A 16,621-nucleotide genomic window follows, 5' to 3' on the forward strand; every position below is an offset into this window, starting at 1 on the left:
GGATTCTTCAGAAATACTAAATTTTAATTGTCTTTCAATTCAGGGGTCGTCTGAATCATGCTCATATTTCGCAGTTGTACATGGCTTCATAGGACTGCTTTATTTTCATAGTACCTAAAGCATTCAGACTGCCCTGGCTGGTGTAGCTCAGTGGATTGAGCGCAGGCCTGAGACTTGGGCGGTTCTCAAAGGAGGCGGTTCGAATCCCAGTCAGGGCACATGCCTGGGTTGCAGGCCAGTTCCCAGCAGTAGACGCATGAGAGGCAACCATACATTGATGTTTCTCTCCCTCTCTCCTTCCGTTCCCCACTAAAGATAAATAAATAAAATCTTTTTTTAAAAAGTGTTAAAAAAAAAAGCATTCGGACCGACAGTATACTTTTGAGGCATGTTGTAGAATTTAGAAAGTTTAACAGATAAACGTTTTGAACTGGTTGTACAATCCTCTCTTCCTTTTAACATATGTTCTGAAATTTGACAGTTCTGCCTTTAACCACATTTTCTGCTCTAACTTTCCCTTTTAGGAGCGGTATTTTCTATGACCATTAGGAATTTAAATTTAGGTTAAATTCAGTAGCATGAAGTTGCTGCAGTGGGCTGTCCTAGCACCCAAGGGGCCTAGATTCTAGTTTGATTTCTCTCATCACTGAGTTAACATGACTGAACCAGTCACTGAGCTGTGTTGAGCCCCATTTGTCTAATTTGTAGAAAGAGGGAAAAATGCTGTTTACTTCTGGCTTAAAAATTGGAAATTGTAAAACATTTTTTTAAACTACTGGCAAGTTCATGAAATAAATTATTATCTATTTTTAAATTTAAGTAGATAAATCAAGTCTTCAGTATTTTTAAAGAGATCATTATGAGGTTAAGAGTGATTTGATGGGGTGATTATTGTAAAGCAAAAATATTGACTAAGGATTTCCAAATGTACGATTTTGAAATTTTTGTACAGTAAGTCCTCTCTTAATGTCATTGATATGTTTTGCGACTTTAAGTGAAAATGCATATAAATGAAACTAGTTTTACAATAGGCTAATTGATATTAACAGGGGTTAAAGTCCTACGGCGTCTCATCAGCATTAATGAAATGACACTGAACAAAACTATTTCAGGGACCTGCTGTATGTATTCTTTTATTATAAGGCAGTAAAGACAATGACAACTAATATTTCTGCAGACTTGTACTCAAGCTTATTTAAAACGTTCAGTTAAAATAAATTGATTTTATTTCAGGTAAAGTTATTAAGTATTCAAACAGGGTTTTAATATTTCCTATCCGAATCAAATAACTGTATCATGGGAAAAAATTTAGTGCACACCACAGAGCATCACTTACAGTCACTTATTTTCCCCTAAAACCATTCTTACCACCTTAATTGACCAGTTGGTTAACAGTGTGTGCTCTGATCTTCATATTACATTCAGTGTTTTTAGACTTACTTATTAAAAAGTTGAATCTTTGAGTTACCTTTAAAAAAAGCAGTGTGTCTGTATGTACTGTGTGTGTATATGTATTCATCAACTATAAATATCTTCCAGGATTTAGGACTATTTCTTTAGGATTCTCTCCAGAACTAGAATTTCTGGGACAAAGACTGTGAATGGTTTTTAAGCTGTCAAAATTGAAAGCAGCTATTTTATGATGTATATGCCAAATCATAGGGTAGATGATCATCTTTGGAATTGATTTCAAAGTTTGATACTAAAAAGAAAAGTTGTTACTTCTGGTAGTTAGGTAATAAACCTTTTGAATGGCTTTTATAATTTTAGTATGCTAGTAGCTAAAATAGCACTTAATGAGGTCTTACAAACAGATCTCTTCTATTTAGTGGTAGTAGCTGAAATCTTATTTTAAGCCATAACATATATATTTAATTAATGTATGTGTTTAGATAGTTTATATACTGGGGAAAGGAGCTAGTGAAACAGGTTCATCTCCTTTTTGTATGAACCATATTTCATTTTTCTTTGCTATATTTCCTAGCCATGTAGGATACAACACTGATATATGTCATTTTTTATGAATGTGCATGGACAAAAAGTTGTGGAATCAACATAAATCCATTACCCTAATTTAAGCTTACTGTTTTTCTTCTCCTTGTCTGAGAAATATGTATGTTTAGATGAGAAAAATAAAACATTTGCTCTTGTGATTTTCTACAACAAAATTCACTGTACTACAGAGCAGAGTTATGGAAAAATGTTAATGACAACTATACTGGAGACAATGTAAGGTCTTTGGTACAGAAATTAGTTAATGCGGCAGACTGCTGTCTTTAAAAAATCCGGCTTGCAAAGTTGGCCCTTGGGCTGATATCTTCTGGGAACTTGGAAAGTGTTTCCATTCCAGTGCCTATTTGATCAGTCCTCTATTAAAACCTTGGGCACTAAATGTCTAGTGAGCTTCTCCGAGCATATGCGTAGCACATGCCACTACTGGAAGAAGAGTGAATTGTGCGATCTCTTATAGGAAGAAGAGCATGCTAGGAATCTTGTGCTTGGGTTTCTTTACATGCTTTCTCTGTCTTTTCTGTTTGGAGATCGGGATGTGCATGGTTTCCACTTCACAGTGATAAATCTTAGTCATGAGCACCACTCAATGCTGAGTCCTTTGGGTTCCAGGGAGTTTCTGAACATGGGGATGGGCTTGAAGGCCCTCAGTCAAGTATCTCTGTTACTAAGTTTACTGAGAAACTGTGACTTGTAGGTTAAAGTAATTTATTTATATAGTAATCACCAACATCATATGAAGAGTTTGGTGCATTTCTGACATTATTCTGCAACTTTTAACATTTTATTTTACAAAGTTCTAGTCAATAGAAGTCTATCTGCATACAGCATGGTTACCAAGAGTCACTTACAGATTTGTTGGACAGGTTGCATTAAATTGCAGATAACCCCCACTAGATCTAAACTTTTAATTATTAAAATGACTGCAATTAAATACTTTCTTTTAACTTATTTTTCCTTCTGCTAAGAACATCTAGTGATAGAAATGGACTAAGAAATAAAGCTTGTCTCTGAAGCTCTGAAAGAGCAAATGGAGAGAGAAGAGTGCTCTGAACTGAACTTTGGGGTGGACCTATTATATTGACCCTTCACATTAACAGCGAAGTCAAGGAGTGTATTGGTTAATTCTTAATATGCTTAAGACCCTGTTAGAATTTAGGAGTGCAATATAAACTTAATGTCTGTTTTGGGGGGCTAAAGCTGTGCATAGTTTTATTTTTTGGGAGGTGGGTGTGATTGGGGAGTCTGGTTAAAAATGAGCAAAGGAAGAAATGTATTTTTAATGGTACCTTTGAGTTTTTTGTATTCCTGAATATGCTCATATAAATTTAGTATGATTTTTTTCTCTTAGATGAAGCCCCAGATATTGGCCCTGTGATTAAGAAGGTTATGCTTCCTCTTATTTGTCTTCAATTTAGGTTCATCTGTTCAATATGAGATATATTTTTGAAATCTAAACCATTCTTTTTAACATAGCCATACATGGCAATTTATTATTGGGGATTTAGTTTGGTTATTGGAACTTTGTTAAAATCTTTAGTGTAACTTAGATATACGTGGGCTACATTGACCTGGAAGGAGTAATACTGGAGCAGATTGTTCTTCAGAAGAATGTCCTTCACCTCAAATTTTTTAAAATTCCTCTTTTACAATGGCCTGTGGCTTGTCTCACATCTGCTTTTACATAGTGATAACTGACATATATGCCATTTGACAGCATGACCATCACTTTTCTTCTGCCATCTTGCTTTACTCAGGTCATTCCGTGATGGCGATCTCCGTTTCCTGATTATAGCTGTTGCTGTGTTTAGCAGCTTGGTTGTTGATACCGAACTGAGGGAACTTTCACATTTTTGTCTCTTTCAGCACATTTATCGTGTGCTGGTACTGTACCATTCCAGGTGTAGTTGAGAATAGCGAGAGTATTAAGGCGTGATTGTTCCCTACAGAAAGATAATTTGAAGTGTGTGGTACTAGCAGTAAAAGATTAAATACAGAATACAAGATTAAAGATTAAATACAATCATTAAAATGATGAGAATAATTTTTTTAAATGGGTATCAGAAATTTTATAGAGTAGGAAGATTTTTCAGAGGGCTGAATTGGGATTTTCTGTGAGGATAGAGTTTAGAGAATTTAGTTTTGGCAAGGAGGACTGTCGATTAGTGTACCAGAAGAGTTTATTTGGTGACACCTGTGCTTGACTCATGAAGCAGCATGGTGTCTTCAGGAAAGTTGTATGGACTCTTGGTAAAATGAAGAAAATCATCATTTTACTTACTACTTCTCTATGCATGAACGTGGGCTCTCTCTTCATTTCTTTTTTCCAGGTCTTTTCAAAGTTTTATAATTTTTTGTACTCAGGTCTCATATGCATTTTGTTATATATTCTGAGATCTATTGAGTTTGTTGGTATTGTAATTGGAGTATTTAAAAAATTTTTGTTTTCTAATTGGTTATTTCCAGTGTTTAGATGTGTGGTTAAGTTTTGTATGTTAATTACTTTGATAAACTCTTAACATTTTGTACATTTTTACAGATGAACAGTTACCTGCAAATAATGATAGTTTTATCTCTTCCTTTGTAATCTACTTTCTGTTGTTGCATTGGCAAAGGCGTGTTGTGTGTTACTGTATAGAAGTAGTCATAGTTGACATTTTTATCTTGTTCCCGATTTTAAAAGGAATGTTCTGATGTTTTCATATTTAGGGGTATCTTCGCTTTGGTTTCTCAGATGCATTTGTATCTGAGGGGACTTTTTTGAGTTCCTTGGGAGAAAAAACATTACTTCTGTTTTTTCCTGGAGGGTTTTAAAAAGTGACCTAAGCACTTTTTCAAGAGGCATTTGTTCAGTAAATCCAGTGAGCTGAGCAAGACAAAAATACCCACTTTTATGAAATTCATAGCTTTTATTTTTTATTTAATGACTTTTTTGTTTAAATTATTTACTACTATTGTGTCAGTTAAAACATTTTAGTTGATAGATACTGCCAAATTTTCTTTCAAAAGACATTGTAACAGTCAGTACTGAAAGTGTGTGAAAGTGTTTGTATGCCCTTCACCCTTTTAATAATTGTCTAAATAAACTTTTAAATCTATGCCAATCCATGAAGAGACTGATGTTATACTGGCTTTAATTTGCATCTCTTTAATTATCAGTGAAAATGAGCCCCTTTTTATGTATTTGGGGTTTTTAATTTTTTTCTATGAACCGACCACCCTTTGTATAATTTCTCTACTTTCTGTTGGTTAATTTCTGATTTCTTAAAGATTTTAAGAACTGTATTTTAGGCACATTAGCTTTTTATTGTGTTGCACATACCCTTTTTTTGTTTTGTAGAAATATTTATTTTTTAGAAGTCAAATTTTTTACCTTTACAAATTTGTGTCTTTATAACATATTTTTAAAAAATGTTCACATAATTTTCTTTTAAACTTTTAAATATTCACTGTGTTAGAGATTTATGTGGGTATAATAAATAAAAGAATGAGTTGCTTTTATTCATTCCATTATTTAGTGATAGCAATTACTGTACCTTTATATTGTTTTTTTACTATCTACTGGTCTCACACCATGCTTTTTTTCTTCATCCTTTTATATTTTAATTCTTCTTTTCCTTTGTTCTTCCTTAGTATTGGCTTTTTTTTTTAAGTTATTTTTCTGGCTATTAATGTTTATTTTTCCACGTGGTTATAATTGGTTTGGCTAATTAAAAAAAAATTGTTGTTACTTCAGTGGAGTTTAACCTTTTCTTGATATAAGTCCTGCACATTTCCAGTTAAGTTTATGCCTAGATATTTTATCCTTTTATTGCTAATAGTGTAAGTGGATTTTTCCTGCAATTTATTCATTGCCCATTTTCACATTGCCCATTTTCACATTTTTATCCTTCTTTCCTCATTTCTAGCAGTGATTTCATATAAACTATTTTCTGTTGAGATATATAATTCACATATCATAGAATTATTTTTAAAGTATACAATTCCATAGTTTTCAGTATATTCACAAGATTTTGTAACCCTTAGTCATTATCTAATTCCACAATGTACTCATCACACCTCCCCCAAACTGCCTATCTATTAGTAGTTATTCCCACTGCTCCCTTTCCCCAGTTCCTGGAAAATAGTAATCCACTTTCAGTCTTTGTGGATTTGCCTAGTCTGGACATTTCATATAAATAGACTCATACAATAAGTGGTCTTTTTGTGTATGGCTTTTTGTGTCAGTTGTTTTCAAGGTTCATCCATATGGCATGTATCAGTATTTTTCTTTTTAGGTGAATATATTTTTTCCATTTTATGTATAGATCACATTTTGTTTAACCATTTATCAGTTGATAGACATTTGGGTTGTTTTCAGTGTTTGACTTCTGCATAATGCTGCTCTGAACATTCATGTACAAGTCTTTTGTGTGAACATGTATTTTCAATTTTCTTGGGTAACATTTAGTGGAATTTTTGGGTCATAATGGTAATTCTGTGTTTAACGATTTGATGAACTGCCAAACTTTTCCATAGTGACTATATCATTTTACAGTCCTACTTGTAGTGTATGAGGATTTAAATTCCTTCATGACCTTGCTAACAATTCTTACTGCCCTTGCTTTTGATTATACCCATCCTACTGGGAATGAAGTGGTATTGTGGTTTTGATTTGCATGTCCCTGATGACTAATAATGTTGAACTTGTTTGTATGTGTTTATCCACCGTTTGTTTATCTTCTTTGGAAAAATGTCTATTCAAATCCTTTGCCCATTTTTAATTTAGTTATTTCTCTTTTTTTAAAATATATTTTATTGATTACGCCATTACAGTTGTTCTATTTCCCCCCTTCATTCCTTCCACCCTGCACACCCATCCCCCACCATTCCCCCCTTTAGTTTATGACCATGTATCTCAAGTTCTCTAGATTCTATATTTCCTCTACTATTTTTGCCCTCCCCCTATCTATTTTCTACCTACCGTCTATGCTACTTATTTTCTGTACCTTCTCCCCCCTTCGCCTCCTCCCACTCCCCTGTTGCTAACCCTCCATGTGATCTTCATTTCTATGGTTCTGCTCCTGATCTAGCTGTCCTCTTAGTTTGCTTTTGTTTTAGGTGTGGTTGTCAACTGTGAGTTTGCTGTCCTTTCACTGTTCATATTTTTTATCTTCTTTTTCTTAGATAAGACCCTGTAACATTTCATATAATAAGGGCTTGGTGATGATGAACTCCTTGAATTTGATCTTACCTGAGAAGCACTTTATCTGCCCTTCCATTCTAAATGAAAGCTTTGCTAGATAGAGCAATCTTGGCTGTAGGTCTTTGGATTTCATGACTTGGAATACTTCTTTCCAGCCCCCTCTTGCCTGTAAGGTCTCTTTTGAGAAATCCGCTGACAGTCTGATGGGTACTCCTTTGTAGGTGACTGTCCCCTTATCTCTTGCTGCTTCTAGAATTCTCTCCTTCATTTCAGTCTTGGCCAGTGTAATTCTGCTGTGCCTTGGTGTGTTCCTTCTTGGGTCCAACTTCTTTGGGACTCTCTGAGCTTCCTGAACTTCCTGGAAGTCTATTTTCTTTGCCAGACTGGGGGAGTTCTCCTTTATTATTTGTTCAAATAAGTTTTCCACTCCTGGCTGTTTCTTTTCCCCTTCTGGTACCCCTATAATTCGGATGTTGGAACGTTTAAAGATGTCCATCCTGGAGGTTCCTAAGCCTCTCCTCATTTTTTTGAATTCTTGTTTCTTCATTCTTTTCTGTTTGGTTGTTTCTTTCTTCCTTCTGGTCCACTCCCTTGATTTGAGTCCCAGTTTCCTTTCCATCACTATTGGTGGTTTCCTGTGCATTTCCCTTCATTTCAATTAGTTTAGCCTTCATTTGTTCCTCTAATTTGTGACTAAAATCAACCAGTTCTTTGAGCATCCTGATCACCAGTGGTTTGAACTGTGCATCTGAGAGGTTCACTGTTTCTTTTTCGCTTAGAGTTACTGGCTCTGGGGCTTTGAGTTCTTCTTGAGCCATGTTTTGGACTGTTCCTGCCTGTTACGTATGAGGAGCAGAGCCCAGGTGTTTACCAGGGCGGGGCAGCTCAGTCGCAGGGTTGTGACGCTGTATGTGTGGGCGGGGTCAAAGGAAAGCAATGGCGGTCCCGCCTGCTGCCTCCCGCCGTCAGGGCCCACGCGGTCCACCTCACCGCGCGCGAATGTGTGACCGCAATCAGCCTGCCACCTTGCGCCCTCACTGGGTCTGCCTGATGCTACCCCACGCCCGGGATCCGTCCACACCTGCCTGGGCGTCCACACCTGCCTGGTCGTCTGGGGTCGGGGGATCCTTCCTGCCTGTCCCTGCTCCGCTTCTGGCTCCGCCCCTCTTACCAGTGTGGATGAATGGTTTGTTGTTGTTGGATTTCCGTATAGTTCAGTTTTCTGTTCTTTGGCTGCCTCTTTGTTTACTAAACCTTTGTTGTATTCAAACTTGGTTGTGGGAAAAGGTACAGTGTTTCCGCCTACTCCTCCATCTTGGCGGAAGTCCTCTTTCGCCATTTTAGTTGTTATTGTATCTCATTTACAGGGTTCTGTTATCTGGGACTCATTGTTCTCAGGGTCCTAATTCTCAACTGTATTTTGCAACCTGATTCTCATTTTGAGAGTTCTTTTAAAGTGAGATTTATTTTCTGGGGTGATACCCTGAATGTTCTGGGTTGTAAAAGTATTCATCAAAATAATTGGTGTTTGCCTAATTTAGGTGTCCTCTAGGTGCCAGAACAGTTCAAATTGTATGTTAATCTCTTAGGACTGCGGTTCCTATAATTCCTGCGTATTTTCTCTCATGTCAGTGCATGGTACAGGCATGAGGTTTCCATTTCCACTGATATCACCCGAGCTGTCTTATTTCTTTCATCTTTCTGTCACAAAGTTACCTTTTGCCTCTGTGGGCTGATAGTTTGAAATTTTCTTGCCCTAGATTCCTTGATGTTCAGCTTTCCAAAAATCCTGGCTTTACACTAGGATTTGAGTTCCATTCTCCACATTTAATGTGCTGAAGGCCACGCTTCATATGCCCTGCATGGGCATTAAAGCCTCAACTTGGTAGACACTATATCTGTCATATGTTGTGATTTTCCAAACTTCCCGCAATATAACCTCTTAATTCCAAATTCTGTCTTAGGTTTACATTCTTCGAGTTTTGTTGTTCCCTTTATCTCAGCTATATTTTTAAAATTGTGTATCGTATTTTATCTTGTAGTCCTAAGTATCTATAACAATGCTGGGGGTTGAGGGAGGGTATCTCTGTTATTTAGTCTCTCATTTCCCAAAAACCATATGTCCCTAACTGGCTGGTTATATTTAGGAAGGCTGTTCACTTAGTATATACAGAGTGGGGCAAAAGTAGGTTTACAGTTGTGCATATGGAAAATAATACAATAGTTAATAAATTATAATAATAGTAATACAAGAATAAGCTCTGTGTTTCACAGACTGACAACTGAAAACCTACTTTTGTCCCACCCTGTAATAGTATTGTAAACATTCAATATGATGAATTATGTCATTATTTACAACTCGTTTTTATTGGTTTTCTTTGTTTTTTCAGGTAAAGAAAAAAATCATGTCACCCCAAAATACTGACTTTTGCCTACATAAATTAAACTTGAAATTTCCTGTATCTCATTTCTTTATTTTGTTAATTGGTCTTGTTCATTTCTCCAGTGAGCATTTCTGTATTGTTCCTAACTTTTATTTGAATTGGATACTTTTTAGAAGAATTTTTTATCAAATGTTCAAAGGTAGTTAATTTATTATACATGAATTAAATATCTGAGTTTGCATATTCAATTACTAAGAAATTATACTGCAGTTATTTTATGTGGTGTCATCTAAAAGTTATTATTCTAAGAGTACAGAATAACTTTCTCCAAGAAGATGTTAAGAATTAAGATGTTAAAGAATTAAGATATTTTACTTAATTCTTTAACATGTTTGTAAAATATTCTGGTGTCACAAAGCCATGCTTTTTGTGATTAGATTTGATGGATATTTCTGTAATCTAAGGGTTAATTTCATTTCTAGCTTCCTGTAGTCGAAATTTCATGTTGTACTTTTGAGTAGTGATACTTACTATTCTCAGCTCAGATTTATGAATTCAAATTTCATTGTTGCAATTTTGTTTTGGAATAGCCACAAAATTAAAAATTCTTGGGTGAGTGAAAGCTTATTACCTACAACTTGTAAATTCTACTATACATGAATTTCCTTCCTGACTGATTTTGGGTCTTTTTGGTAATCTTTTTCAATGTGTTCAGTCTTTTTTTTAATCCTCCCTCAAGAATATATTTATTGATTTTTCTGGGTGGCAGCAGGGGCACAGGGAGAGAGAGAGAGGGAAGCATTGATTGGTCCCCACCTCTACGCTCCCTGACCATGAAGGGAATGCAGCCTAGGTGTGCTCCCTGACTGGGGATTGAACCTGCAGCCTTTCAATGTATAGTATGATGCTCCAAACAACTTAGCCACCAGGCCAAGGGCCCCAGCATTCAGCCTTAGAGAGAGATTCTATTGTTGTCTCACTTACACATCTACTTTGATGTCAGCAACTCTGGCTTTACCCCATGCTACACCTTCCCCTCCCCACATAGCTCAGATAGTCCAAATATAAGACCTAGGAATTGGGCAACTGTAGAGTATATTAGCTAAGACCACAGGCTTTGAAATCAACTAGACCTGTTTTGAATCTTGATTCTGTTCTTTAATAACCTATATTTGCCCTTACAGTAAGTTTAAAAATATTATTAAGTTCGTTTTTTTCTGTGAGGTGAATGTGATATACCTACCTCAGAAGGTGGTTGTGAGGACGAAAACACTAAAATGAGTGAAGCACTTTTATTAGTGCCGGACGTATGGAAAGTGCCTAAGAATTGGTAACTTGCATTGGTTATGTTCATCTTTGGTGACTCAGCCTATTTTATCTTGGCCTAAGACTGGAGGCTAGTTTGAGGAAAACTATCAAAATGCATTTCATTTTAACTAGGGAATATTTATCTTTTGATAATAGTTTAATAATCCCCCCAGTTTTTACTGTATGGATTACACTGCATTAAATGTATAATATAGAGTTAGAAAAACACAGAGAACTCTGGAACATTATTTATTTATTTATTTATTTATTTATTTATTTATAATTAGGCTTGTATCTTGATATTGTAGTTCGGCTTTCTTATACATTGTTTTTAAAGGTGGTTTCAAAGTTTCTTATAGATGCATTAATACCCACTGGAGAATTGCTGGTCTGTGTTAATGTCAGTGCAGTGCACATTGTATTACAGTAGTAGGCGTGTTCAGTTGGGAGTTTGGGGACTTGAGTTGGAGGCCGGGCTTTTTTGCTGTTGACTTAACACATGTCCTTGGTCAGATAAACCCCACTTTGTCTCACTTCTGATCTGCACTGTGGTGCTGGTAACCTCACCTGCCTACCCACTTAGTTGCTCAGAAAATCAGATGAAGCAATTGTCAAGACTTTTTTAAAAAGTACAAAGGGCTATTTAAAGTAAAGGTAAATGTTTTATCCCAGTTTTCACCTTATTTTTGTTCATCTACATGTTTTCAGAAAACAGTGTTACTGTCTTAAGAGTTTTTAGAAATTGGAATTTATATCCCTGTTAATTCTATTTCTTTGACCAGAGGCATTTGGTAACTTTTTAAATTGTGAGATGCATGTTACTTCAAAGGTGAAAGGTTTTAGTCATTTCCCAAGTAGCCAGAAGAGATTTCCTGGATAAGCTAATATTTTTCAAGAAGTGTCACTGTAGCTCTAGAAACTCTCTTCAGTCTCTGCTCAGAACTGATCACTTCCATTAAGCCTTTAATAACTCTACCTGGTTTTAATTGATTTGCATCCACTTGCATTTATGCATGTAGTTTGTAGTGTATTAATTTATATTTGAATGTTTTTGTAAGTCATTTTATGTCTCTTATATGTGACCTGATCTTGTCTTCTCAGCTAGCTTGGAATCTTCCTGAGGGGTAAAGACAGTTGTCCTTTCCCTCTCTCCTCAGCAGACCCATTCGTGATAGAGGCTCTGCAGATGATGGTTCCTTACTCCCTGAGTTTAGGGGAAACTTCCCTGGAACATAGTGAAGCATTGGTCTAATTTTAGAGTATACATCTGCAGAAAGTTTCAGTTTTAGTGTATGCCTATTTAGAATTAAAAGCAAAAGGCATCAAAAAATACACTGCTTGATTTAAAAAAATAGGGTGTTTAACTGCCATGTATTTCAAATAAGGTTTAAGATTTTTGCTTTTTCGTACCATTCTGTTAATTGTATTCAGCCAAAAGAAATCTGGTAAATCTCATTAAATAGCTTGATTTTTTAAAAATACTGTAATATTTTAGGATGACTGTGGTATTTCTATTGTCAATAGCCAAAAGAGGAATCATGCCTTCTATAAAATTTTTATAGGCTTTATAGATATAATCTCACAATTAAAAAAGATTTTTATAGAAGGCATACTTTTATAAAGTGTCACAGTTTGTTATTTCTCTTTTTTCATTAAATTAATTTATTAAATTGTTGGTGAGTCTTACTATTGAAGTTTTTCATGTAAACCTTGATGTGGAAGAGACTATTGTTGCAGCAAATTTTCTGATTTACTTGAAAATGAGTATATTTGAAAATAAAGTTCTTTACATTTGCTTTAATCAGAGTTCTTTGTAATCAGAACAAAATAAAATTACATCTTTGCACTTAAAAATTTGCTAAAGACAGTGTTTCTTCCAAATTAATGTTTTCATTTTACTTTCTAGTTTTTTTCCCCCTCTAAAAGCAATTTTTGCTCCCTAAGAAATGTTTTTATGTCTTCTTTAGGAATGTCATTGTCTGCTGGGTCTTCCCCTCTTCACTCCCCCAAGATCACTCCACATACTTCTCCTGCTCCCAGAAGAAGAAGTCACACTCCAAATCCAGCAAATTACATGGTGCCTTCCAGTGCCTCTACACCTGTTAATAATCCTGTTTCTCAGACTCCGTCCTCTGGTCAGGTGATTCAAAAGGAAACTGTCGGTGGGACGACATACTTCTATACAGACACAACTCCAGCCCCTTTGACTGGAATGGTACGTCTCTGCATCGGAGGGGAGTGACAGTCCCTTATACCGTTCCTTCTGATTCATGAGGTTCATGAGGCGCTTCACTCACTTGCATGTTTTTATTTTGATGTGAAGAAGTATTTAACTTTCTAATTTAGGTAGTAATTCTAATCTCTTATCTTTTCAAAGTAATCTTTTTTTCATTAGTCAGAACTCAAGTTTTGAACCAGTCTGGTGTTAATCAGAAATTAGATTATATTCAAGCCCTAGTTTAGTACTTCATGGCATGTTTTGCTTACAGGGTTACCTAGTACTTGTGCTAGGTGGGGCTGAAGCTTGATGACATTTGTTACAGTGAGTTTTTCCTCTAGTAAGAAGTTAGAGAAAGGAGATGTTACTTATTTATTTATTTTTAAATCAGTACTTAATGAAAGCAAACTGATGAAGAACTCTCGCCTTAGGTGAGTCAGCGATTTAATAACTAGACCTCTGCGTAGTGGAGCACAGTGAACAGAAGTCTCCAGTATGGGGCATTCATTGTTAAGGGGGAGGGTGTTGAGGGCACCCTGATTATAGATGAGGAAGGAGGTGCCACAGCACTGATGGGAGAAGGAGGGGGCGGGGAGAAGGGAAGCATTGCAGTGTTATAGATGGTACAATTTTAGCTTCTGTTCAGAAATTGTTTTTTAATTATAGAACATTAAGTAGCAGATGAAGAACTCATGAGCAAAAATGCAAAATTCCATGAAAACATGAAAGCTGCTCTAAACCATAGACATTTGTCATATTCATAGATGAGAGGCTCAGATGAAAAGTATAGCTGGATTTTAGTAAAGCAGGCAGGTTTTGATCCCACGGGTTAAATTAATAATTTATTTTGATTATGTGTAATATTTTACTAAAAGGCAATTTGAGTAGAAAGACAGCATATTTTTTGCTATTTATTTTTGAGAGTCCTGGGTCTGCCGTTGTTTTGTGACTCTTGAATCTTGGTGCCTCTGAGGTTTCCCCCAGTTGTACATGGGGTAATCATACCTACCCATCTTCTGAAAAATGTGAAAATATTTATAGAAATACTTGTAAATCATGTAAAATGCTTAAGAAATAATGAAATAGCTAATAGTTTTTTATTTTGTTTTGTTTTTGGTCAGAGATCTTTCAAAAATTATCACAGAACAGCTTGCCGAACAGAAGGTCAAATAATTGAGGTAGAGTAGAGACTTTCCTTGGTTCTTTCAAGTAAGAATTCTATCAATGTTTTACCTTTCTGGGGGCTTATTATATTTTATAATTATTTATATTTTTAGTTTATTTTATTTTATCATATTTGTAGAAAGAAGAGATTTAATTTATAAACAGGTTCTTTTGTCACAAAACTGTCTCAGCTCTTTTTGTAGAGATTATATATGGTACATTTTTATGTTTTTACCCCTCAAACCACTCAAAATATGCTCATGGTAAACCTGATGTGGTTAAGTCAAATTATGCTATCTGATGTAAAGAAACCAAGGCAAGAAAAAAGGCATTATTCTCCCTGCAGACATAGGTTAAAGGAAACCTTACAAGCACTGCAAAATCACTACCTGCTTGAGTACAGGATAGAATAATTATCTGAGAGGAACGGAAATTGGCTGTTAACTTTTAAAGAGAAAAATGTTTGTTTCATCTTTTAGAATGAAAAAAGAAAACAAAAGGAAAGAGATTTTATAACTTTGAAAGACACTTTAGTACTTCGATTTTGTATGATGGACCAGTGATGGGAAGGAGAGGCAGAGAAAAAAGAGGAAAGGGTGGTGGGGAAAGTCCAGTTGGAAGAGTGAAAGACATGAAGCTGGAAGCAGATTTAGTAACTGTGTTGTAGTTTGCTTGGAACATAAATACATTATTGCACCCTTCTCTTCATTTAACCTGTTGACTCAGAGTAAAGCGGTCCTGTTTACTTTCGAAGTTTGAAGTGTTTGACGAGTATTTAGGTAATACTTTTTTGTTTAGGTTCTCCACAAAAAGCTCACAAGGGGGCAGTTCTTTGGGAAGCCAGGGCAGTGTTACTTCATTATCTGACTGTGCTGCAACACCTTTACTATCTGCTTTCTTTCTGTCTTCCAGTTTCTTTTAAAAATACTTAGGAAATGTTTGTGTAACATTTCATCCAAAGAGGTACTTTTGCCTCTCATTGGAGCTCATGTTTTACTGTGTATGAAGAAATGTTTCATTACATTTTTCAAATTGATTATTAAATGTAAGTTTACTTTTAAAATGGATTTAGAAAGTATACTGGTAACAGTTTTTCTGAGGTATTTAATTCACTATCATTTAAAGATTTTTAAGGATGAAAACTTTATTAGAACACTGATAAAGCTTATCAACTGAGAAAAATTGGTCATTACATTTTCTCCTTCCCTAACCTTTTTAGGTATTTCCAAACTATCATATTTATCCTCCAACTGCACCGCACGTTGCTTATATGCAACCAAAAGCAAATGCACCTTCCTTCTTCATGGCCGATGAGCTCCGACAGGTATGCATCCGAATTCCTTGTAGGGGTGCTAAATGTCTCTTGTTCTTCAGTAAAGAGCTGTAAAAACAGCACAGCTCTTTTCAAATCACATAATTTATTTAATCAAATACACTGTCCTAAAAGAGATAGAATTTAGAACTTAGGAGTTCTAAGCAACATGTAAGGAAAACAGTATTTAAGAAAGTGGCAGGTAATTATGTGTTTGGATGTAAAACATAGAATAGCTATTTAAATGGGCCACCTTTCTGCACATCATATCCTGTGCATTAAAAGGCCTCTTCGAAATATGTAAATAAATCATTTAAATAGTTTCTAACCTTCAGAAACCTTTTGCTAATATTTACAGGTTCAGACTAGGTACTTGGCCCAGAAGTAAACCTCATTCTAGGAGAGCTCTATAGTTTCTATTCATTAGGTTTTATAAAAGAATTTTTTGTTAAAAAAATTCAGGTAGGTATTATTTGATATGTTGCATTTCATTTTACACTTATATTCTTAGAAATATTTTTGTTTCACAGAAGTATGTTGTACTTGTGTAATGTTTACAGAGTGAACTATTGACAAGCTTAGCGTAGACCTGGAGTTTCAGCCAGAGTTAGTTATATGCCTTAGGTTATAGTACAGTTACTGGAACCCAATCTTAATTAGGGGCAAGTATGTCCAAGACCGGAATTTTGGCATTATACCAGTATTAGTTATTTTATGACATCAGCATTAAAAAGTACCAAAACATTAATATTTTTGTTATTTAGTTATAATAGAAAATCCAGATTTTAGAACCTGTGTTTAGATGTAAATATACTTTTTTTTTCCCCTTAGGAGCTCATTAACAGACATTTAATAACAATGGCTCAAATTGATCAAGCAGATATGCCAGGTAAAATTCAAGTTGATTCAATTCTTATTCTTCCTTTTAAAGGATATGATAATTCTTAGCCCTGACCAGTGTGGCTCAGTTGGTTAGGTGTCATTCCACAAAGCCAAAGGTTGTGGGTTCAATTCCTAGTCAGGGCATATGTGTGAGTTGC

The 16,621-nt window shown here is 35.4% G+C and overlaps 1 protein-coding gene across 6 annotated transcripts in view; it reads left to right on the plus strand.

Moving 5' to 3' along the window:
- Positions 1 to 16,621, plus strand: part of PAN3 (poly(A) specific ribonuclease subunit PAN3) — a 138,623-nt gene that overhangs the window by 90,412 nt on the left and 31,590 nt on the right. For 4 of the 6 annotated variants that reach the window (XR_005068363.1, XM_037058890.1, XM_037058891.1 and 1 more), the window contains 4 exons: positions 12,855 to 13,102; positions 14,227 to 14,283; positions 15,489 to 15,593; positions 16,413 to 16,470. Coding sequence is in view for 5 of the 6 variants with exons in the window: in XM_037058890.1 (XP_036914785.1) it covers positions 12,855 to 13,102; positions 14,227 to 14,283; positions 15,489 to 15,593; positions 16,413 to 16,470 (468 nt within the window). In the remaining variant the exon portion in view is untranslated. The remainder of the gene's footprint in view (positions 1 to 12,854; positions 13,103 to 14,226; positions 14,284 to 15,488; positions 15,594 to 16,412; positions 16,471 to 16,621) is intronic. The other 2 variants (XM_037058893.1, XM_037058895.1) reach the window with 1 other exon arrangement.

This window comes from Sturnira hondurensis, unplaced genomic scaffold (genome assembly GCF_014824575.4).
Source record: "Sturnira hondurensis isolate 20B ecotype Veracruz unplaced genomic scaffold, ASM1482457v3 Scaffold0010428, whole genome shotgun sequence".
Lineage (NCBI taxonomy): Eukaryota > Metazoa > Chordata > Mammalia > Chiroptera > Phyllostomidae > Sturnira > Sturnira hondurensis.